This window comes from Mobula hypostoma, chromosome 26 (assembly GCF_963921235.1).
Source record: "Mobula hypostoma chromosome 26, sMobHyp1.1, whole genome shotgun sequence".
Classification (NCBI taxonomy): domain Eukaryota; kingdom Metazoa; phylum Chordata; class Chondrichthyes; order Myliobatiformes; family Myliobatidae; genus Mobula; species Mobula hypostoma.
Window position 1 is genome coordinate 8514463 of NC_086122.1, and position 24252 is coordinate 8538714.

At 45.2% G+C, this 24252-nt stretch overlaps 1 protein-coding gene across 4 annotated transcripts in view; it reads left to right on the forward strand.

The window, feature by feature from the left end:
* Window positions 1-24252, forward strand: part of map7d1a (MAP7 domain containing 1a) — a 262633-nt gene that overhangs the window by 227622 nt on the left and 10759 nt on the right. For all 4 annotated transcript variants that reach the window (XM_063033949.1, XM_063033951.1, XM_063033952.1 and 1 more), the window contains 6 exons: window positions 1907-2172; window positions 7615-7750; window positions 11363-11531; window positions 12938-13042; window positions 15471-15521; window positions 21770-21836. In XM_063033949.1, the coding sequence (XP_062890019.1) occupies window positions 1907-2172; window positions 7615-7750; window positions 11363-11531; window positions 12938-13042; window positions 15471-15521; window positions 21770-21836 (794 nt within the window). The remainder of the gene's footprint in view (window positions 1-1906; window positions 2173-7614; window positions 7751-11362; window positions 11532-12937; window positions 13043-15470; window positions 15522-21769; window positions 21837-24252) is intronic.

Below are 24252 nucleotides of genomic sequence, written 5' to 3' on the forward strand. Positions count from 1 at the left end.
TTCCACCTCTGTCATTTCTGGAGCTGACTACAGGAAGCAGACTGTAAGCATTATATCCTTGCGTGAACTACCCAACTATCTGCTGCCCTGTCTCTCAGTTCCTCCCCAGGCAGACTAGCTTTGTGAGCCTGCATCGGGCTTTGCTGGCGATATGCTCCACAATCACTTCTAGTCCCTAAAAAATCAATAAAATAGAACAGCTGCTGGAAATCTGAAATAAAGCAGGAAATACTCAAAAGTACAACAGGTCAGACAGGATCTGTGCAAAAGAGAACTGGAGATAAGATTTCAGGATGAAGGTAACTGTGGTTCTGTTTTCGTTTTGTGTTTTTTTTTCATAATTTCCTCTGAGTGTTTTCACGCAGCCGGCTTATTGTTTAATATCACAGGGTCAATATTTGATTCCACACAGTCAGATTTAGTTTCTGTGAGCTCAGAGGAGCTTTAAAATGATTAACAAATTGATTTGTTACGCAAACTTGTCACTTACACTCGGTAGCCTCTTTATTAGTAACCTGCTGTACCTAATAAAGTGGCCACTGAGTGCATGTTCATGGTCTTTTCCTGCTGTAGCCCATCCACTTGAAAGTTTGCTGTGTTGTACATTCAGAGATGTCCCTTGGCACACCATTGTTGTAACAGGGTGCTGTTTTGAGACATTGTTACTTTTCTGCCAGCTTGAACAAATCTAGCCGTTCTCCTCTGACCTCTCTCATTAACATTTTTGTCCACAGAACTGCTGCTCACTGGATGCTTATTGTGTTTTGTACAATTCTCTGTAAAACTAGAGGCTGTTGTGCTTGAAAATCCCAGCAGATCAGCAATTTCTGAGATATTGAAACTACCCCATCAACATTGCTTAGATCACAGTTCTTCCCCATTCTGGTGTGTGGTCTGGTCTGAACAACAACTGACCCTCTTGACCATGTCTGCATGCTTTTATACATCAACTTGTTGCCCAAGTTGTATTTCCAGTGTCTACTGTTTGGAAAATTAGTACAGGTCGACCTTCACTAATCTGGCACCATCGGGACCTGAGGAGTGCTGGATTAGTGAAAGTGCCGAATTACTGAAGGATCACATTAAGGATAATTAAGTGCCAGATTATGTAGTCGGATTAGTGAAGGTCGACCTGTAATAGAGGTCATGCTGAGCTATCAGGAGCAAAACTTTGAGTAGAGACGTTGGATCCTGATACTTTTGCGATCAAGAGTCTTTTAGAAGTCAAGAATGAGACATGGAGCTTATTGATTATGATAATTTTATTAGGTGTTACAAGAGTGGGAAACGAACAAGGGGAGCCAAGAGAACAAAGAAAGAAAGTGGGAAAAGCAACCTCGTTTGTCTCATACTCAGACTCGAAGTAACAAAATTCCTGTGATACCAATTAACCTATAAAAGAGCCAGATTCAAATGGCATGACACTTCCTACTGAAAACTAAGAAATTTCTAGAAAAATACAGAAACAACCTCTACCATAATAACAGGAAAATTCAATGAACAATAATTTATATAGGTGATTATATAATGAATACAAGCAAGCATAGGGAAGTTAAACTACAAGTAAAATAACCATTCCACACCCAAATCCAACAGGAGCCTTATATCCTTTTAAGGAGCAAAACTAAGGAGGAGAATTGGAGAGGGAGATTCAGAGCTGAGAGCCTACATGGGTGAAAGGGTACAGCTGTCACAGCAGGTTAGAGGAAATGGATCAAACACAAAGTGCCAGGATAGAGACCTGGCTGAAGACTCTTTCAAAGGCAGACAGGCATATGGGGGGTTTGAACACGGCAATGGGACTTTGTAGATTCACATCAAGAGCTTGTATTGGTCGGTGAGATTGGGTGCTCCAGCTTCAGGACCCATGTGCTACTAACTTGCCCTGTCATTGTCTTTGAAACAGCCTCAGATCAAAGAACCGCTCCTTGCCAAGCTCACCCAGGCGGAGGACTTCGGGAGTTAGTCCGGGACCCATCCCACCCCTGGCAGCAGGCACCGCCACTCCGGTGAAGAAGTCAAGAGCTAAAGGCGAGAAGCGCCAGGAGAAAGAGAGCCAGCTGAAGCTGAGAGGGGAGAAGGAGGAGGGTGAGAAGGAGTCGTCGAGGCCTTCGTCAGCTGGTGGCTCGAGAAACAAGGAGACAGCTGCAGAGGCTCCAGAGCCCACGCAGGGTAATGCAACCACATCGCTTAGTAGTGCCCCTGGTAATTTGTAAGGTTTAAATTGGAGGGGACTATGACGGTCAGCTATAGGAAGAAAGTATTTCCATTTAAGTAGACATTTCAGAGCAATACACAGCTAATGAAGTACTCTCAGTGTAAAGTCTATCATCATGGGGGAAACATAAGACTGATGAGCACATGTTGGCCATCTGTCCCTCAAGCTTGCTCCATCATTCATCAGCACCTCAATACCATTTTCCATATCCATTAATGTCCAGAAAACTTCTGAATGTACTCAGTATATCCCTCCAATGTGGAGTATCCCATAGGTTTCCTAACTTCTCAAACCAGTGCTCGATGACCTACAATTAATTCCTGATTTCCCTGTCTGTATGTGTGTCCTCAGTCTGGGAAACCCGCTAACGTTTCAGTGAGCTCGAGGGATTCTGCAGAACCTGGGAATCGTGAGCAATACGCGCAGAATGCTGGAGGAACTCAGCAGGTCGGCAAAATCTAAGGAGGGGGAATAACCAGTTGACGTTTCAGGCTGTGACTCTTCATCAGGACTGGAAAGGAAGCCAGATTAAGGATATTGGGGAGGGGAAGGAGTACAAGCTGGTAGGAGACAGGTGAAGCTAGGTGAGGGGGAAGGTGGGTGGGGAAGAGGAATGAAGTGAGAAGCTGGGAGGTTCCAAGGAGATCACACTTCATTCTTTTAAACCCCAAGGAATTCAGTCAATCTCTTCCCATTTAAAAGCCCACCATCCCACAGACTGATCTGGTGATTCCCTCTACGGCAAGTATATCCCTTGTTGGGTGGAGAACCAAAACTCTGCACAATAGAGCAGGAGCAGTCTCATTGAAGCCCTTTCTACCTGCTGTGAGGCATCTTTACTACTTTACTCAAATCCTCTTGCAGTAAAAGCTAATGTACCATTTGCCCCCTAACCACCGCTGCACCTGACTGTTAACTTGTGTCCAGTGACACCCACGTCCCTTTGAACACCAACACTTCCCAATCTGCCACCATTTGCAAATACTCTGCCACAAATTTCAGTGTACCAATGAGCACATAGTGCCGTGAAGGGATTAAATATTGACATGTGATCAAACTATCTTGCTATTCTTTGATAGTGTCTTAGAACATTTAACATCTATCTAAAAAGGTAGTCTGGGGCTTGATTTGGCAGAAGAGTCTCCTTCAGTGCAACTCAGGAGTGTCAGGCATCGTCTTTTATCTATGCCGAGTGGGACTTCAGACTACAGACTTTTGCCAGTATTAGACAAACACTACCAATGGGCCCTGACTGACTCCCAGTTGGTGCTCATTGTCTCCCAATAATTGAGATGTTGGACAGAGTCAAGCCACCAGCTTTTGCCTTCCATTTATTTCATTACCTTCTGTATGTCTTTACCAAGTACAGGCTTGTAACCTTGTCTATCAACACCTCACCCAACAATACCAATGATACCTTCATCAGAAAGACAGAAGAACTCAGTGCCATCTAAGGAATGGGCAATAAATGCAGCTCTTACATAACAGTATCAGATGCAGAATCAGAATCAGAATTGGGTTTATTAGCACTGACGTATATCATTAAATTTGTTGTTTCGCAGCAGTAGTGCAGTGCAATGAATTAGAATAAGTTACAGTAAGAAATATGTTACTGTGCCAAGTCTCACATATATATATATATATATATATATATATATGTATAGATAGATATGTGTGTTTGTATATATATGTATATATATGTGTGTGTGTGTGTATGTATGTATGTGTGTGTGTGTATATATATATATGTGTGTGTGTGTGTGTGTGTGTGTGTGTATATATATATATATATATATATATATTTTTTTTTTTTATTATAGAGAGAGAGACTAGGGTGCCTAAGACTTTTGCATAGTACTGTATAAAAAATAAATAAGAGAGCAAGAGGTGAGACTGCGTCCTTGCTAAACTTGCTGATGAGAGCTGCATCGTTGCTCCCTTGTCCCTCCATTGGGGTCAGTTGATCTGCTGTGGAAATCGAACTGGGGTCGACAGAGGAAAGGGTTCTCCACCTGCCCCGTCCTGTGGAGGGGTTTGAATCTGTCAACACAGGTATCTTTTTAGAGGGAGTGATACAAATGAGAACACACTGCTGCCCCCTGTTGCTGGGCTGAGCACTGCTTGGTGCTGTCAGGAATGTCTCCTCAGTGGAATCAGATTCAGGTTTATTATCAAGTTTAATTGTCCTTCAACCATACATGAATATCCATGAATACAGACAAACAAAACAGCGTTACTCTGTGGCCAAGTAGCAACACACAGCACCAACAGTCACACACAGCACAAGGCACATATAAGATAACACAGATATATAAGATAGGAAGCACATATGAGATATCAGTAAAATACAATCACACAAAAAAAACCTATAGTAGAAGCCCCTGAGTCCATGAATATTGCAGCAGTCTGTGATCGAACACAATACAACTTATCTTATGAGTGAACACTTGACTCCAGCATGGATGCCGTGCCACACTGCCTCTGACACTCCGGTGGAGCGTCCAACTCCCAACACCTCCCCCAGGTGGCTGGAGACGGGCGACACTGCGACTTGAGGCCTAGTCCTTGCTACACCCAAGGCCACACAACTCCCCCGCCATCCGCTGCTAGCATTCGCCGATAAACCAATGAATTAGATTTGCAGCATTCCATACCACCAATGTCCATCCAGGATCTTACAATCACAAGAAAAGTGAACAAGACGATCACTTGCTGTTAGTTAGACTGCACACCTCCTTCACACACTGATGCCTCTCTGCGGGTAGCATCACGATCGGCCGAGTCCAGCTCTTTCAGTTTCTCCACCAACAAGCAACTCACCGATGGGGCAGACCTGAGCACTGTAAGTTCTTAATGTCGAGCAGGGTCTTGCGATTGTAAAGAATACACTTAAAAAAGACAAAAAGAGTGCATCACCATCTATCCGTGACATGTATTTGTTGGTTTGTGGCAGCAGTGCAATGCAATACACTGTAAAATACATATACAATACACAATGGTTGGCATCCGTCTGTCTCAAAGGATAATGGGTGATGATAATCATGATCATAAGCCTGGATGGAAGGTATGGAGATGCTGAGATGCCCAGTCATCAAGATCCCCCTCTCAGCCTCACCAATGTAGTCCAAAGGAAAGCTTATGAACAATATGTTTGGCACCAGCTTGGCTGCTGGAGGGATGTTCAATGATGTCCAGACTCCCTTGGGGCTGCACTCCAGATTTGCTGTCTGGGTTTACTCCCGTAGTCTTTGTCTCTTCCTAGACTACCCCCAAGGCAGTGGGGCTGTTCATCCATAGTTGGTTTACGAGCACCAGGGTGTGTCAACACACTGGTGGGCCTGCATGCTCCACGTGAAGGCACCAGACCTCCTCCCCGCCAGCTGTAGTTCAGCCCGAGTCCGAAAGGAGTTCAGTTTCCGTGTGTCACCAGTGAGGAGGCAGTACATGAGGCTTGCTGTTGGAGAGGCTGTGTACTGGCAGAGAGAGACTTGCATAACCAGCTCTCCTTTTCGCAAAGCAGCTAGCCAGCGGTGGAAGCTGAAAGTGAGAGTGACATACACTACCACATTAGACACATCACAACAACCAGTTTACAACCACAATACACAATACACTATAAAATATACTATAGAATACAATAAGAAATAAATATAAAAAATAAGTAGTGCAAAATCAGTAAAAATAGTGATGTAGTGTTCATGGGCTCAATGTTCATTCAGAAATCTGATGGCGGAAGGGAAGAAATTGTTTCTAAAACATTGAGTTGTGTGTCTTCAGGCTCTTGTACCTCCTGTCTGATTGTAGTATTGGGAGGAGGATATGTTCTGGGTGGTGAAGTCCTTCATAATGGATGCCTCCTTTCTGAGGGATAGCCTTTTGAATATTGTCTTGGTAGTGGGGAGACTAGTGCCCATGATGGGGCTGGCTGAGTTTACAATCTTCAGCTTTTTCCTATCCTGTGCAGCTCCTCCATAACTGATGATGATACAACCAGTCAGAATGCTTCCATATCTGCAGAAATTTGCTAGTCTTTGGTGACATGTCAAACCTCCTCGTACTCCTAATGAAGTATAGCCTCTGGCAGTGTGTATGTGAAAGGCCAGGAACTGTTCCTGTGCACCTTGTTAAAGGTATCTACCTTGTGTTGTAGAATGGATAACACAACAAATCGCCCAGGATATTGAAAGGGGCATCACCTGCATGACAAGTAGCCCTTTTACAATGCAGCCTTTTGCATGGTAACAGTGCATGAGTCCCGGAAGGGTCTCGGCCCAAAACGTTGACTGTTCACTCTTTTCCATAGATGCTGCCTGGCTTGCTGAGTTCCTCTAACATTTTGTGTGTGTTGTTGGTAACAGAGCTTATTTAACAGAAATCCCTGTAAGGGGTCTCAGGAGAGTACCCCTGACAATTATTTCACCTCTGCTGTGGGTTTGTATGCTGCCTTAACATTGTGAGGGCTTGTTGGGTTAACACACTGCCTTAACGTAGGAGTTAGTGGGTGAACACGCTGGCATAATGTTGTAGAAGTTAGTGGGTGAACACGCTGGCTTAATGTTGTAGGAGTTAGTGGAATAACACGCTGGCTTAATGTTGTAGAAGTTAGTGGGTGAACACGCTGGCATAATGTTGTAGAAGTTAGTGGGTGAACACGCTGGCTTAATGTTGTAGGAGTTAGTGGAATAACACGCTGCTTAAAGTTGTAGGTGTTAGTGGGTTAACACGCTGGCTTAATGTTGTAGGAGTTAGTGGGTTAACACCCTGGCTTAATGTTGTAGAAGTTAGTGGATTAATACGCTGGTTTAATGTTGTAGGAGTTAGTGGGTTAACTCACTGGCTTAATGTAGTGGGAGTTAGTAGGTTAACACACTGCCTTAACATTGTGAGTGCTAGTGGGGTGGTTAACATGCTGCCTTAACATTGTGGGGCTTGTTGGGTTAACACACTAGCTTAACGTTGTAGGAGTTAGTGTGTTAACACACTGGCTAAATGTCGTAGGTATTAGTGTGTTAACACACTGCCCTAACATGTTGGTGGACACACTGCCTTAACATTATGGGGGTTAGGGTTAACACGCTGCCTATTAGTGAAGTGTACAACCCAACTGATGTTTTTTCCTCTGATTCGAGGAGCTGCCATTGGTCTGAAGGCAGCATTCAAAGTGTGATATCAAGCAGCACATCTGAGGGCAAAAGTGGAGCCCTGCAGTGTTGGGAATTGTGGCCAGTACAGGGAAGTTGTGGCAGCTATGTCTGCCCATTTCACAACAGTTGTAGCAATGTATAACAGATGTATTGAAGAAGAGTCATTTCAGCACACCCACAGGTCTAGGTGTTGTACGAGACCAAGGTGCTGCTTTTTTTTGCTTTGGACAACTGTTACGTTCTTTGTTTCAGGGTCACCTGCTAGAACAATCGCAGGCACCATGGACCCAGAGGAAGCTGTGAGACTTCTTGCAGAAAAACGGAGAATTGCTCGAGAGCAGAGGGAGCGAGAGGAGCAGGAGAGGAAGGAGCAGGAAGAGAAGAGGAGGTGTGTGTCGGATTTAATTAAAACACTCTCATGTAACACGGTTACAGGGTTGGGGCATACACATCATGAGCGTTACCTGTTAACATTCATTGTGGGGTTAGTGAGTTACATGACGCCTTAACTTTGTGGGGTTTGGTGGTTTAACACACTGCTGTAACATTGTGGGATTTAGTGGGTTAACACGTTGCTGTAATATTGAGGGGGTTAGTGGGTTATCACTGCTGTACATTGTGGGGGGTTAATGGGTTATCACACTGCTGTACATTGTGGGGGTTAATGAGCTAACACTGCTGTATATTGTGGGTGTTAATGGGCTAACACACTGCTGTACATTGTGGGGGTTAATGGGTTAACACACTGCTATACATTGTGGGGAGTTAATGGGTTATCACACTGCTGTACAATGTGGGGGTTAATGGGTTATCACACTGCTGTACATTGTGGGGGTTAATGGGTTAACACTGCTGTACATTGTGGGGTTAATGGGTTATCACACTGCTGTACATTGTGGGGGTTAACGGGTTAACACACTGCTGTACATTGTGGGGTTAATGGGTTAACACTGCTGTACATTGTGGGGTTAATGGGTTAACACTGCTGTACCTTGTGGGGTCAATGGGTTATCACACTGCTGTACGTTGTGGGGGTTAATGGGTTATCACACTGCTGTACATTGTGGGGGGTTAATGGGTTAACATACTGCTGTACAATGTGGGGTTAATGGGTTAATCACACTGCTGTACATTGTGGGGGTTAATGGGTTAACACTGCTGTACATTGTGGGGTTAATGGGTTATCGCACTGCTGTACATTGTGGGGGTTAATGGGTTAACACTGCTGTACATTGTGGGGTTAATGGGTTATCGCACTGCTGTACATTGTGGGGGTTAACGGGTTAACACACTGCTGTACATTGTGGGGTTAATGGGTTATCGCACTGCTGTACATTGTGGGAGTTAATGGGGTTAACACTGCTGTACATTGTGGGGGTTAATGGGTTAACACTGCTGTACATTGTGGGGGTTAATGGGTTAACACTGCTGTACATTGTGGAGTTAATGGGTTATCGCACTGCTGTACATTGTGGGAGTTAATGGGTTAACACTGCTGTACATTGTGGGAGTTAATGGGTTAACACTGCTGTACATTGTGGGGGTTAATGGGTTAACACTGCTGTACATTGTGGAGTTAATGGGTTAACACTGCTGTACATTGTGGGGTTAATGGGTTATCGCACTGCTGTACATTGTGGGAGTTAACGGGTTAACACTGCTGTACATTGTGGAGTTAATGGGTTATCGCACTGCTGTACATTGTGGAGTTAATGGGTTAACACTGCTGTACATTGTGGAGTTAATGGGTTATCGCACTGCTGTACATTGTGGGAGTTAATGGGTTAACACTGCTGTACATTGTGGGGGTTAATGGGTTAACACTGCTGTACATTGTGGGGTTAATGGGTTAACACTGCTGTACATTGTGGGGTTAATGGGTTAACACTGCTGTACATTGTGGGGTTAATGGGTTATCGCACTGCTGTACATTGTGGGAGTTAATGGGTTAACACTGCTGTACATTGTGGGGGTTAATGGGTTAACACTGCTGTACATTGTGGAGTTAATGGGTTATCGCACTGCTGTACATTGTGGGAGTTAATGGGTTAACACTGCTGTACATTGTGGGGTTAATGGGTTAACACTGCTGTACATTGTGGGGTTAATGGGTTAACACTGCTGTACATTGTGGGGGTTAATGGGTTAACACTGCTGTACATTGTGGGGTTAATGGGTACAAAATACAACTCATTCAATAGCAGCGCTGCACCTGCCATCGAATCTCACTGATGTTATAAATCGCTGGAAGACGGTCACCTAACGTACCCTGTGGTGTTTCATCTGATGGGTCTGTGTGATGACATGAGAACACGTGTGGTATTTCCCATGTAAAACGTGCACCGATGCCATCAGTGGCTGTGCAGTGCTGTTTGGAACAAACACAGCAAAAGAAAGGTCACAGCTTTCTGCTGAAGGATCAGATCCCTGACCTCTACAGCTCTGATGCTGCAATCTGTTTCCCAGATTGCTGCTCATCACATGCTCAGAAAATGTAAAGACCAGCTGCATTTGTCACATTGTAGAAGTTGCAGCAAAGCAAGGGTTAAAATGGAGAGGTAATAGAACAAAGACCAGACACTTGGTGCAGCCTTTTGTACGTGTGGAAGTCCAGTAAGACAGCTGTCAAGAGGACAAACTGAGACGGAGAGTGTGGAGAAATAATGCTGTTTGTCAGGCTGAACGTGGCCCTTGTAAGCCCAACTCCACTTTTGTAAGCCACAACCTTTCTGTTCAAGCCTGGGAACCGGGATCACCAAGCATATCAGGACAAGATAAAGATGCAAACAAAGTTTTCTGGAGTACCACTTACATTGGACAATTTTTTAAATAGTTGTCAAGTATTATTGATCTTTAACATGCAGATTTAATTGGTTATTGACACTTCAAATATTTATTATGACTGGTACTTAAAAATGAGCCTAAGGTTTCTATTGGATTAATATCTATATCCAACTAGTCAAATTCTGTATTAAAATGTCATTTTTTTTGTTCAGACTCCATGGCAGTTTGGTGATAGGGCCATGTCATTTTCCTTGTGCATAGGTAAATAAGATGTGATTGAAGAGTGAGTGCAACTTGTCAGAATCCAGTTAACTGGGACAACAACACACATCAAAGCATTCAGTGAAATGCATCGTATCGCATCAACGACTAACAGAGTCCAAGGATTGTGCTTGGAGCGGCTGTAAATGTCTTCATGCTTCCAGCACCAATGTAGTATGCCCACAACTTCCTAACCCTAACCCACATGTCTTTGGAATGTGGGAGGAAACCAGAGCACCCGGAGGAAATGCATACTGTCACGGGGAGAATGTACAGACAGCAGCAGGAGTTGAACCCTGACCACTGTGTTACTGCGTCATCCCTTCTTTCCTTTTCCTCCGACAGGCGTCATCAGCTGAAGAGTGGTGAGGATTATGGGCTTCCTGAAGGTTCACTGATTGTGAGATAACTCATTCGTGGAATAAGCATGGTGTCCTTTTAGCTTAAGAACCTGGCCGGAGATGTCCATTTTGTTGGTTCGAGTCACAGTGGCGTGGCGTAGCGGCTAGTATAACGCTCTCCAGTGCCAGCCATCGGGGTTCAATTCGCACTGCTGTCTGTAAGGAGTTTGTACATCCACCCGTACTGCACGGGTGTCCCCTGGGTGCGCCGGTTCCTCCCACATTCTAAAGATGTACGGGTTAGGAATGCTATGTTGGCGCGAGAAACGTGCCACACTTGTGGGGTGCCCCCAGCGCATCTTGGATTGTGTCGGTTTTTGGTGGATTTCACTGTGTATTTTGATGTACGTGTCACTAATAAAGGGAATTTTTCTGCTTTCTTTAAAACAATCTCATTAACTGCAGCCCAGTCCCTGAGGCAGTGGGAGAACCCCGATGGCATTCTTGTGGCATTCTCCTCCTCTCACACCCTGTGGATGAAGTCCTGAGAAAGACGAGGCGGCCCCCTTCATCTCCAGTCATAACGTGACCTGTAGACTTTCTGTTCCACTCAGGCAACTGAAGGAGGAGATAGCTCGGAGAAAGGCGGAGGAGAAAGCCCTAGCTCAGAAGCAGGAGGAGGAGAGGAGGCAGAAGGAGGAAGAGCAGCGTCTGAAGGAGGAGGAGTGTCGGCAGCGGGAGGCCGAGATGGAGCAGGAAGAGATGGAGCGCCTACAAAAGCAGGTTGGTCAGCATCATGGTACTGGCATTGAGTAAGCACTCACCCACACGGCTTCATTCATGGAGTCAGTCAAACAGAGGAGACCCATTGTCTCTTGAATCCACACCAATCACCAAACACCCATTTACACTCATCCCCCCCCTTTTTAAAAATTCCTCCCTCCTCATTCTCATCAATCCCTCAACGTTTTGCCACCCATCCACTCACTGAGGGCAATTTACAGTGGCGTTCGGTTGGACGTATATGCGTGATCAGAGTCAGGCTTAATCTTCGCACAGTTGTGCCCCATGCCACCAGGGCAGGGAATGGGGGAGTATGTTTGAGACCTCAGGGGAGAATGTAAGGCTCAAGCTGAATTTAAAGGCAGCACACGTTATAACTTCATCTCCTGTGCATCAGATGTCCAGTTGTTGACCTGGTGAATGGGTGACAACAAGCATTGGTGGAGTTGTTTCAGTTTGGTGGTCAAGAGGAAAGGTGAAAATCAAGGATCAGAAAGCTGTGATAACATTATACTTTATACTTTATTGTCGCCAAACAATTGGTACTAGAACATACAATCATCACAGCGATATTTGATTCTGCGCTTCCCACTCCCTTGATTACAAATATTGAATATTAAAAATAGTAAAAATTAGTACCTACCCAAAAATTGACTTACCCATAATGAAAACTTCTCAGCATCTACCCTGTCAGGGCCCCTTAAGATGTTGTATGTTTGGATTAAATCACCCCGTATTCATCGGATTGTCTGTTGTATCTGATAATGACAGGGAAATCTGGAGAGTTTTTCAAGTGGAAAAGCTGTTACACTAGATTAGTTCCACTCTCTCGACTTTGGAAGCCTGGGTCCAGCGGTACGAGTAGTTGTCAAAACTGGGGTCTTCCTTGGGCGCAGTGGATGACCATGACTACTTCTGTGTCTTGTCTTGCCCATTACTCTTCATGAAGCATTGCAGAACTGCCTTCCTGACTTTTGGATCTCACTGTTCATCTCACCCACCCAGTCTGCAAGAGCTGACTTTGCGTGCTAGGACAGGAATGTCCCTTTTCACCAGGGTGTGAGGCCCACCAGCTCCCCTCACCTGGTTTAGCCCGCCTGTCGAAGAGGTGTACTGAGGTGTGGCCGCTGTCGAATGCAAACAGGTACTTGGACCCACAGGTGAGAGCCGAGTGTCTGATGGGGGCCGAAGGTGAGTGAGCTGCCCCAGAATGGACCCCTTCACCAGAGGTGTTGCCCCTCCCCGGACACCTCATTTATCCACACTCCAAGGAAACCCTCTCTTGATAGGACAGCCCTCTCGTCCTGGACGTCAGCCTGTTGAATCTCAATGAGGAAGGCTACATTTGTGAGGAATTACCAGGAAGTGAGTTGTCTCAGTGGGAATAACATTGTTTCTGCACACAGAAGGAAGAGGCGGAGGCACGAGCTCGAGAGGAGGCAGAGAAGCAGCGGCTGGAACGGGAACGACACTTCCAGAAGGAAGAGCAGGAACGCTTGGAGAGGAAGAAGGTAACACCTCTCTTTGAGCACCCCTCGTTTCCATGGTAATAGTCTCCGGGTAGGGTCACTACACAATGAGCCAAAGACTGTTTTGGTCGTTACTGTGCAGTAGCATTCAGACAAACCCAAGGTCAGGACCATCTGGTGCCACTGTGGAGCATGAAGGAACGTAGTGTGTAAGTTCAAGAGCAGGTCCAGTCACGGCATAGACCAAAGAATGAGTAGTCCCTTGTGCCCGCTCCATCGTTCAGTAAGGTCCCCTGGTCTTGTACCTCAGCAATTCCCATCATTTTCTTGATGTCCAAGTGTGGCATGTGGCCAAGTGGTTAGGGCGTTGGACTAGCGATCTGAAGATCGTGGGTTCGAACCTCGGCCGAGGCAGCATGTGTGTCCTTGAGCAAGGCACTTAACCACACAATAGTCCAGGCTACCCAGCTGATAACGGGTACCGGCAAAAATGCTGGGGGTTAACCTCACGATAGACTGGCGTCCTCTCCCGGGGGCAGGGTGGGGGGAAGTCTCGTACTCTCAGTTGCTTCACGCCACAGAAACCGGCATAAGCACCGGCCTGATGGGCCACAAGGCTCGTGACAGACTTTAATTAATCTTGATATCCAAAGATCTATTGATGTCTCGCTAGAGTTGAATGGAGAATCTATGACGGGGAGTTGAGCCGTAGTTGTGGCTGGGATTCAGGTTAGGGTCTAACAGATGGGGACCAAAGTCAAAAGGAAATTGCGAGTGGTGGGGTGGCTGATACCTCAATGGGAGTGGAGTAGAGGGGGGTGTTAAGTGAGGGGACTGATCAGACTGGGGCATGGTGTTTCCTGGGATTCACTGATCTGAATCTCAGAACAATGAGCCCTACTTTCCTGCACATGCTGTGTGGGAATGTTGGATGGGAAATTCCATCTATGTCCCACATCCATTCTCACGTGGAAACCACAGAGTTGGCAAGAGCAAGTTTCATAGCTGAATTCTGAAAGGGACAAAATTTGACCTGGAACTCCATAAGACATAGGAGCAGAATTAGGCCATTCAGCCCAACAAGTCTGCTTCAACATTCTATCATGGCTGATTTATTATCCCTCTCAACCCCATACTCCTGTCTTCTTCCAGTATCCGTTGATGCCCTTCCTAATCATGAACCAATAAACCTCTGCTTTAAGCATACCCAATGACTTGGCCTCCACAAACATCTGTGACAATAAATTCCACAGATTCACCACAGCCCTGGTTAAGTTTGTCACTGTGTAACTGGTAACCGCAGTTTTATACGTTAGACATACATTAAAGAATATTATTGCTGTTACGGAGGCAAATCAGCAGAATGGGAACTAAACATACCAGGTAATGGAAAATGTTTAGGCAGCTGGGAAAGAGTGCGGCAGCCGTACTTAGGACAGAAATCAGTTCAGTAACAAGAAGGGGTGTTGCAGGTTGTGTGTCGGATGTGCCTGCAGTCTCCTGTGTAACTGGTAACTTTGAGCAGGTGAATAAACTGGGGGTAGGGGTAGGATTGGGATTGGGGAGGGGGGGGAAAGGGTGGAGATATGAATGACAGTGAATGATAGCCACAAGTTTCAATGTAGGCACCAGAGGTAAAAGGAGAGATGCAAAGCTATTAGAGTGGGGCAGAGAAAGAAAGAATGAGTGAAACTGAAGGGTAGATTGGAGTGAGAATATTCCAATAAATGTGTAGAACATCTAATAAAAAAAGCTGTAAATGCAAGAGGTATGCCATCCTGAAGAAAAGTCTGGGCCCGAAACGTCGACTGTTTATTCATTTCCATAGATGCTGCCTGATTTGCTGAGTTCCTTCAGCAACTTGTGTGCGTTGCTTTCGACATGACAGGCGTCACTGAGATAAACCTGCAAGATGTAAAACGTTTAGGGGGCTGGGCGAATGGGAGCAGTAGCCTCACTCAGGGAAGAAATCACTTCAGTAATGTGAAAGGTTATCGCAGGCAGGAAGTAGGCAATGAAGGTATCTTGGGTAGAATTAAGTAGAATTGAAGCTTCATGTGATGAGTTGCATTTGATGAGGTAGCAGCTCAGATGAGAAATAAGACAAATGTGTAGGGAAGTCGTGGTTTTAATGGTGAATATAAACTGGGGTACATTGGGAATACACCTTTCTGCCCGAAAGGTGGTGATTGTGAGCAGTTTGTGCTGAATAGTTTTGCACACCATTGCCCACTGCCAGACGGGATACTGGGGGTTACGAAGTTTAAGATCAGCCTCAGCAGATGGCTGTGGAGAACAGTGGATCAAATGGGAGGGAAGTGTAATTCAACATGAAGAAGTAGTTAGATTCTTTCAGAATCTGTGAATTTGACTGGATGGCCTGCTTGTTGGTGAATAAGGCAGATGGAAGAGAAAATAATTTTATTTAAATCAGCTGTTTTAACGAAGTACTTTTTCCTCTTCTATGCAGCGTCTGGAGCAGATTATGCAGAGGACGAGGAGGTCTGATAATATGGATAAGGTACAGTTCACTCTAGAATGTTATATCATTCCGATGATTGCTCTGGTAAAACAGTGTAAATATTGTATACTAGAGGGCATAACTTTAAAGGGGATGTGCAGGGTAAGTTTTATTTTACATATGGTATGTTAGGTGTGGAACACACTGCCAGTGGAAACAGATAAAATGGTTTTCAGATAGGCACATGAATGTGCTGGGAATGGGAGGATATGGATCATACACAGACAGGCAGAAGGGATTAGTGTAATTTGGCATCATGCATGGCATTGATTTTATGGGCCTGTTTCTGTGTTGTACTGTTCTATATGTGCTTAACACTGGGGGCCATATCCAGGCGCATGCTTACTTACTGCCTGTTACACCGCTGCTGTTCAGGACAGCAATGAAGGTCCTCTGTCTCTGGCGATGTTCAGGGCTTTGTTCATTATGTCAGTAGCTTCCTCTCAGTTTTCACCACTGTCAGTCACGCAAGAACCGGCTGGAGACTCAGGAATACAGTCGCACTCAGATGTAGAAGGATTCTTCATTGCTGTTTCCGTTAACAGTTTTATTTTACCCATCACGGTTGTTAAACCCTGAGCTGAATCCCTGTACCGGGAGGACTGGGGGAATCACTGTTAGTCTGACCTCTACCTTTTGATCTGTTTGCCATGGGTGACCCTACCAAGAGCCAAAGCACAAAGCCCGGACTCCAGCCAGCACAGCTCTCCGGGTCCTTGAGGCACAGGAGTTGTGGTCCTCAGGTGCAACTCTGCAAAATTATGGTAAATTGTGAATCCCAATATAACAATGAGAGCCATTGTGAGTATCAGTGGAACAATAATGTTGAGCCTTCAGCAGCATAATAGAATCAGTAACCCATAGAATCATACACCACAGAACTGAGCCTTTTGCTCACCTTGCCCATACCAATCATGATGCTTATCTACATTAATCCCATTTGTCTGTATCCCTTTCCAGCCTTCCAATCTAAGTATCTATCAAAATCACAACATTTCTCCCACTTCAAGTAATTGCCCCCCCCTTTACCATTCCCCATTCTGTGTGGCAATCTGAACTGCTCCTAGTGTTGTCTAATTAATAGCTGATAAACTGCAACATGATGCCCAAGCTCTTGTGTTCACTACCTTGGCCTTCTTCACTACCTTCTTTGCTCTGAGCTATGGACCCAAGATCTCTTGGTAAGGTAATGCTCCTAATGTCCGTGCCATTGAAGAGCCATCAGGCTCTTGAATAAAAGGGGATAACTGCACTTACCCCACCATTGAAATGTTCCAACAACCAATTATCTCACTTTAAGGACCCTTTATCTCATTATCTCATCCTTCTCTTTATTTATTGCTATTTACTTATATTTGCATTTGCACAGTTTGTTGTCTTCTGCACTCCGGTTGATCTTTCATTGATCTCTGTTATAGTTCCTATTCTATAGTTTTGCTGAATATGCCAACAAGAAAATGAACCTTAGGGTTGTACGTATATGGTGTCGTATATGTACTTTGATAATAAAATTTACTTTGAATTTTTGAACTTTGATTGTGTCCTATCAAAATTGGACTTGTTAAGGTGTGTTACTTCGTGCTTGTCTGGATTAAATTCCATCTGTCATTGCTCCACACAACTTTCTAGATGACCTATGTCCTGCTCTACTTTTAGACAGTCTTCCTCCAACTTTTCTGTCACCTGCAGATTTACTAATCAGATCAACTACATTCTCATACAAGTCATTTATCTACATTACAGAAGAAATATTGTGAGAAATGATCAGGGTATTAGTAGGAGAAACCATTATGAGGGTCAGTGAGAAACTATTGAAACTATTAGGAGAGTCAGTAAAACAATGGGTGAAATCACCCAGGAGTATCTGTTGAATCTGTGGGAACCATCCATGTAACAATGAGAATGATTGGGTGTATCAGTATAGAAAAAGGATATAAGAAATAGAATCAGAGTAGGCCATTTGTAACAATTTGGTATAAAAGGTGTAATCATTTAGGTGTATCAGTGTGAATTACAAGCCATTGGGAGTGTCAGTGTAACAGTGGACAAATCCCCAGGCATATCAGTGTACAATGAAGACCAAAGTGAGTCTCATTATAATAATGGGCATTTCAATGTAACACTGAATTATTGGGAATATCACTGTAGCAACGGGAGAAACAATGGAAACCAGTTGAGGTGTCAATGTACCAATGGGACCTATTGGGAATATCCATGAATTTGTGTTGGTAGGTGAGGTGTCTGCACTTCCCACCTGCACCCACTCTGCCTGTGAAGTGGTCATGTTCCTCGCATGTGACCCCTCTGCTGGGACTTTGCTGAGGGATAGCTGCTTTGTTCATCAGTGTGAGGGTCTGAGTGACACTAGGGCTAGAACACTGCCCACCTGCGAGCCCGCTGAGATCACTAACAGCCTATTCAGTCATGTTGCCTGTTTTAGCCAGCCATCAAAGCCGTCAACAACATAAAAGATTATTAAAACCATTCAATCTAGTCAAAAATCTTACTGTAGCTATAATACAATAAAATTTACTTATGCCTAAATGAATTCAAACATTAAACTATCAAACTAATATTCAGACCTGTTACTGGCATTATCCTGGGAGGGGAGCTGTCTTTACACTGAAACAAGTTAGTGCAGTTTGTGTGAGCAAGTTCCCTTTTGCCTTTGGGGGAAATTTCTTCAAATTCACAATCCTAGACTGTGAGGGGTCCAAGCTACATCTTTGGGAAATTGTGCAATGACCAAAGAATCTGTGACCAACTATTTAGATAAATGTCAGCAGGTTCAGAGGCCTGGCCAATATTTCTCGGTGACAAGAGTAGTGTTAGTGTAACCTGACAGGCTCTGGTAAAGGACAAAGCCAGCAGCAGTGAACAAGCAGTAGTCTTCATCAGTCAGGATATTGAATATAGGGTTAGGATGTTATGCTACAGTTGTGCAAGATGTTGGTGAGGCAACACCTACAGTATTGTGTACAGTTTTGGTTATCCTCTTATAGGAGAGACATTGTTATGCTGGAAAGAGTGTCAAAAAGATTTGAGAGTGTTGCTAGGACTCGAGGGGTGAGATCAGAATCAGGTTTATTATCACTGACCTATATCATGAAATTTGTTACTTTGTGACAGTACCACAGTGCAAGTCAGAAAAACTGGTAAAATTTACAAAAAGAAATGAATAGTGCTAAAATCAAGTAACGAGGTGATGGGTTCAGACATCTGATAGTAGAGGGAAATAAGCTGATTGAGTGCGGTTCTTTAGGCTCCTGTGCCTTCCCCTGATGGTAGCAATACAAAGAGGGCATTCCCTGGATGGTGAGGTGAGGGTCTTTAATACTGGATGCCAGCTTTTTGAGGGCACCACCTCTTGACAAAGTGCTCCCGTGGTGGAACTTGCTGAGTCTACGACCCTCTGCAGCCTCTTGCAGTCCTGTGTATCGTGACTCCGTACCAGACTGTGATGTGACCATTATTGGAATGGCTGGACAGTCTGGGACTGTCAGATAGTCCTGACGGACTCCTATCTTACCTTGCGAAATAGGAGACTGACAGGTGACCTTAAGGAGGTGAGTGTAACCATGAGGAGCATAGATAAGTTAAATGCCAGGAAAAGGGAACCAAAAACTAAGGGGCACATGTTTAAGGTGAGATGGGAAAGACTTCCAAGGGTCCTGACAGGCAACTTCTCCATGCAGAGGGTGGCTCCTGCAGTACTGTGCAGAAGTCTTAGGCACATATCCTGTATATAGCTAGGGTGCCCAAGACTTTTGCACTAACTGTGGTAATTTTATGTATTGCACTGTACCACTGCCGCAAAAAAAAAAGATGGGTCTCTATCATGGACTGAGAGTGAGAAGGGGGCAGGGAGAGGGAGGCACCAGAGACATGTTCTGTAATGGTCAATAAGCTGGTTGTCTGGAATCAAGTGAACTTGCCTGATAGCTCAGGACTGGGTCTGTCTGAACCCCTGACACTCCTTCTCAACCACCTGTCCCACAGCACTCCACCCTTGCCATTCCCAATATTCTTTGCTCCCGCTAGATTTACAAGCTCTCTCTCCACTCCCTGTTGACAAATACAGCGCTGTGCAAAAGTCTTAGGCACCCTAGCTATATGTATGTGCGTAAGACTTTTGCACAGTACTGTATATGGAACAAGTGGTTGACACAGTTATATTTACAACTTTTAAAAGACACTTGCATTGGTACGTAGATAGGAAAGGAGTTAGAGGGATACGGGCAGGTGGGACTAACTTATCTTGTCTGATACGACTAGTTGGTTCAAGGAGCCTGTTTTTTGTACTGTATAACTTTATGACTCGAAGTAACAATGAGACAGAGAGCTTAGCAATTTATTTTAACCTCGGTTGGAATAATTGTTGTTTCTCCTTGTGCGTAATGGGTTGTATTTGATGGACAATGGTGGCTGTCAGACTTCCTGAATCATGAATGATTTGTACCTCTGGGCTCTGGTTGGATGATAGCACGGCGTATCCAGATGCTGGCTGGTGGTGGTGCCCCATCGTCAGCTGGTTGGCTTGATCTGTCATCGAGTAATGCTCTGCTGGTGTAGGCAGTCCTGTGGTACGCGATTTTGATGGGTATATTTTCCCTGTCTGGAGTGGGCGGGCAGAGATATGTAGCTTTATGCCAGTTAGGTTTATTGTTCTTCCTTTGCTGACTGTCTAGTGAAACTCTCTGCTGGTGATTACCACTTCCCTCTCTGTACCAGTTTACTGGTGGAGCTGCTTGTCGATGGGTCTCATGGCCCTGTGTGTGCTTGATTGACTGAGGCCGCTGACGATGGTTTTCACTGATCTCTTGCTGGTGGTTGATTGGTTGAGGTGGCTGCCAGTCATTATCACTTGTCTCTTGGTGGCTTATTAGTGGAGACAGCTTCCAGTGGTTCTGCAGGTTTTCTCCATGGTGCTGATGGCTCCTCCCCTCCTGGCTACTAGGTAGTGGCCATTGATTAATGCTGTCACTGCTCCCCTTTGGTCTGATTGGTGCAGCCAACTGCTGTTGGCTCTCACTCCTGTCCCCACGGTGATTGATAAATGGAGGTACTTGCCGATGACCATCGGTGCCCTCCTGGGATTGGCTGGCTGTTAAGGATATTGGCGGATGTCTATCAGTGCCCTCTTGGGATTGGCTGGCTGTTAAGGATATTCGCGGATGTCTATCAGTGCCCTCCTGGGATTGGCTGGCTGTTAAGGATATTCGCGGATGTCTATCAGTGCCCTCCTGGGATTGGCTGGCTGTTAAGGATATTCGCGGATGTCTATCAGTGCCCTCCTGGGATTGGCTGGTTGATAGGGCTATTGGCCGATGACCATCGGTGCCCTCTTGGGGTTGGCTGTCTTGTGGAGGATCTTTCTGGTGGCTTTCACTGCCCTTCTGGTATTGGCTGGCTTGTTGGGTCACTTGTTGGTTGTCACGGCCCTCCTGGTGGTGGCTGGCTGGTGGTGGCACTGGCCTACGTCTGTCTCTGTCCACTCGGTGCTGGCTGTTTGCCGGAGTAGCTAGGGGCTGAGGGACATTACGGCTCACCCTACGGCGGCTAATGAGGGCAGCCGGTTGCTGAGTGCTAACAATGTTAAGTGGGTGGGGGCTGCTTGGAGAAGCCAGCTGCTGTGGCCTATCACTGCTCTCCCGGTGACTGCTGATTGGTGGAGCCTGCTGTCTGATAGTGACCTTCTTGCGGTTGATTGGTGAAGTTCTTTGCTGATCCCTGCCACTGCTGCCCTTTCTCTGGCTGATTGGTGTAACCGGTTGCCGGCTAATGCCTTGGTGTGGGCTATTTGGTGCAAACATTTGCCGTAGGCTAATGGCGCTCTTTCGGAAGTGATTGATTGGTGTAACCAGTTGCCGAATGGTGACGCTGCTGCGTTGTCGAGGCCTACCCGACGTGGGTGGTTGCCGGCGTCGATCACCCCTCTCTCGGTGATGCGTGGTGGGTGTGAGCAGCTGGGGAGTGATAGCACTGCTTTTTCGGCGATGGCTGACTGGTGTAGTTGGTTGCCAGTGGCCAGACCTGCTGCCCTGGTGGTGGTTGGTTGCCACTGGCAACTGAGGCTGGCTGACGGTGCTTGCTTGCTGGCTCCCGACCGGTGCAGCCAAATGCTGATGACTGACGCGGCTCTCTTTCCGCTGGTTGAGTGGCGTGACAGCTCGGTGATAACCCTTTTGGCCATTTCTCCGGAAATTCAACGCAAATTGACGCATTTTCTCCATTTCCGTTCCCTGCAGAGAGATGAGAAAAAATCAGCTTCTGGCGGGGAGCCGGACACCAAGGATGTCAAGGCAGAGACAAAAGGTAAGGTGGGACAGAGAGGCATTGAAAGCCGAGGGGAACAGAGGGAAGGGTGGGTAAGGCAGACAGAACATGGTGAGGAGGTTTAGTTGTGGAGATGGTCCACAGGGAGATCATTCTAGACTTGCCTGATGGGGTGGTGGAAGCAGTATTCTCACAGCATTTAAGAAGCCATGGAAGCCACAGAGCAAAAGTTAGACTCATTATACACGAGTACATATCAGCACAGGTGCAATGAAAAACTTACGTAACAGCATCACGGGCACATAGCATTATATTAACTGCATTAATAAGAAAAATATAAATTAAACAATATTATACAAGAAAGAACATAATTAGAACACAAAAAAACTGTCGATTGTCGAGCGAAGTGGTCATGGTTTTGCTGTACTCAGGTAGTGATTAATGTTGTGCAGGTTGGTTCAAGAACCAAATGGTTGAAGGGAAGTAGTTCTTGAACCTGTTCATTTGGGACTTCAGGCTTCTGCCTCGGGGTAGGAGTGAGAAGATGATGGGATCATTGATGATGGATGTTCCCTTTGTTGAGGCCGGGCCTCCTGTAGATGCTGCCGATGGTGGGGAAGGATGTATTGGGTCCACTCCTCTCTGCAGCTTCTTACATTTCTGTGCATTCGAGTTGCTGTATCAGACCATGATGCAACCATTCTGTCTAACGTTCAATAGAACGTCTGTAGACGTTTGTCAGTGCATTTAATGACAAGTTGAACTTCTTTAATCTTCTATGAAAGTAAAGATGCTGGTTTCCTTGTGATTGAATCTATGTGCCGGGCCCAGCACAGATCATCTGATACGTTAACTGTATGTCTACTAAGTGCTGGTAAATGGGATAAGTCTATATGGGTAATTGATGATCAGCACAGACAAGGTAGGTTCAAAGGCCCATTTCTATGCTGTTATGGCTGCATAAACTGCACAGTTATGTATAGAATGGTGAATTAAATGGCCATTGTAAAATTTTCCCTAGTGTGAAAGTGGGTGGTAGTTCCTGGAGAGAGTTCATGGGAATGTGCAAAGGTTAAAGTAATGGGATTAATACAGGATTTGTGTAAGTGGATGGTTGATGGCCATTGTGGACTAAAAAGCCTGTTTCTCTTAAGTGCTTTAATGAGGACGTCATGATCCTGAAATGGGATTATAGATAGATTGAATGTTTGGATAAGAACCTCGCAAATTGAGTTTATTGTGGGGAAGTGTGCCCTTCAGTATGAGGGGCCAAAAGGCTGATTATAATTTAAACTAAAGTGAGATTCTCTCTAAAGTTTAAAAATATGGAAGTTTTGTTACAGTTGTACAGGGTGGTAATGAGGCCACACCTGGAATACTACACAGGGTTTTAGTCCTTTAATGATTTTTATTGTTGCACTACAGAAAGCAACCTATCTGGATGCATAATGGCTTGGTATGGCAACTATTTTGCATGTGACCATAAGAATCTGCAGAGAGTTGTGTGGACACAGCTCAGCACATTACCAGAACCAGCCTCCCCACCATGGACTCTGTCTATACTTCTGGCTGCCTTACTAAAGTAGCCAGCATAATCAAAGACCCCAGACCCCACACCAGACCTTCTCTTTTCTCCCCCCTCCCATTGGGAAGAAGATACAAAAGTATGAAATTATGTTTCACCAGGCTCAAGGACAACTACTATCCTGCTATTATAAGACTTTTGAATGGTTCCCTAGTTCAATAAAATGGACTACTGACCTCACGATCTATCCCGTTATGATCTTGCACATCATTGTTTACCTACCTTCTCAGTAGCTGTTTCACTTTATTCTGCATTGCTATTGTTTTACCCTTGTTCTACCTCAGTGCACTCTGTATCTGTCTGAACAGAATGCAAGACAACCATTCTGTTAAGACTGTGAAAACTCTGTACCTCGGTACATTTGACAATAAGAGAATATTGACTGACTGGCAGGAGGCAAAGAGTGGGAATAAAGGGGGCCTTTTCTGGTTAGCTGCCACTGATTAGTTGTGTTCTGTGGGGGTCGGTACTGGGACAGCTTCTTTTCACGTTATATGTCAATGGTTTGGATGATTTAATTGGCCTTGTGGCCACGTTTGCAGATGATATGAAGGTGGGTGGAGGGGCAGGAAGTGCTGAGGAAGCAGAGAGGCTACAGAAGGACTTAGACAGATTGGAAGAATGGGCAAAGAAGTGGCAGATGGAATATAGTGTGGGGAAGTACACAGTCATGCACCTTGGTGGAAGGCATAAAGGCGTAGACTTTCCTAAACAGAGAGAAAATTCAAAAGTTAGAGGTGGGAGTCCTTGTGCGGGATTCCCTAAAGGTTAACTTGCAGGATAAGTCAGTGGTAAGGAAGGCAAATGCAATGTTAGCACTCATTTCAAGAGGGCGAGAATATAAGGGCAAGGATGTAATACTGATGCTTT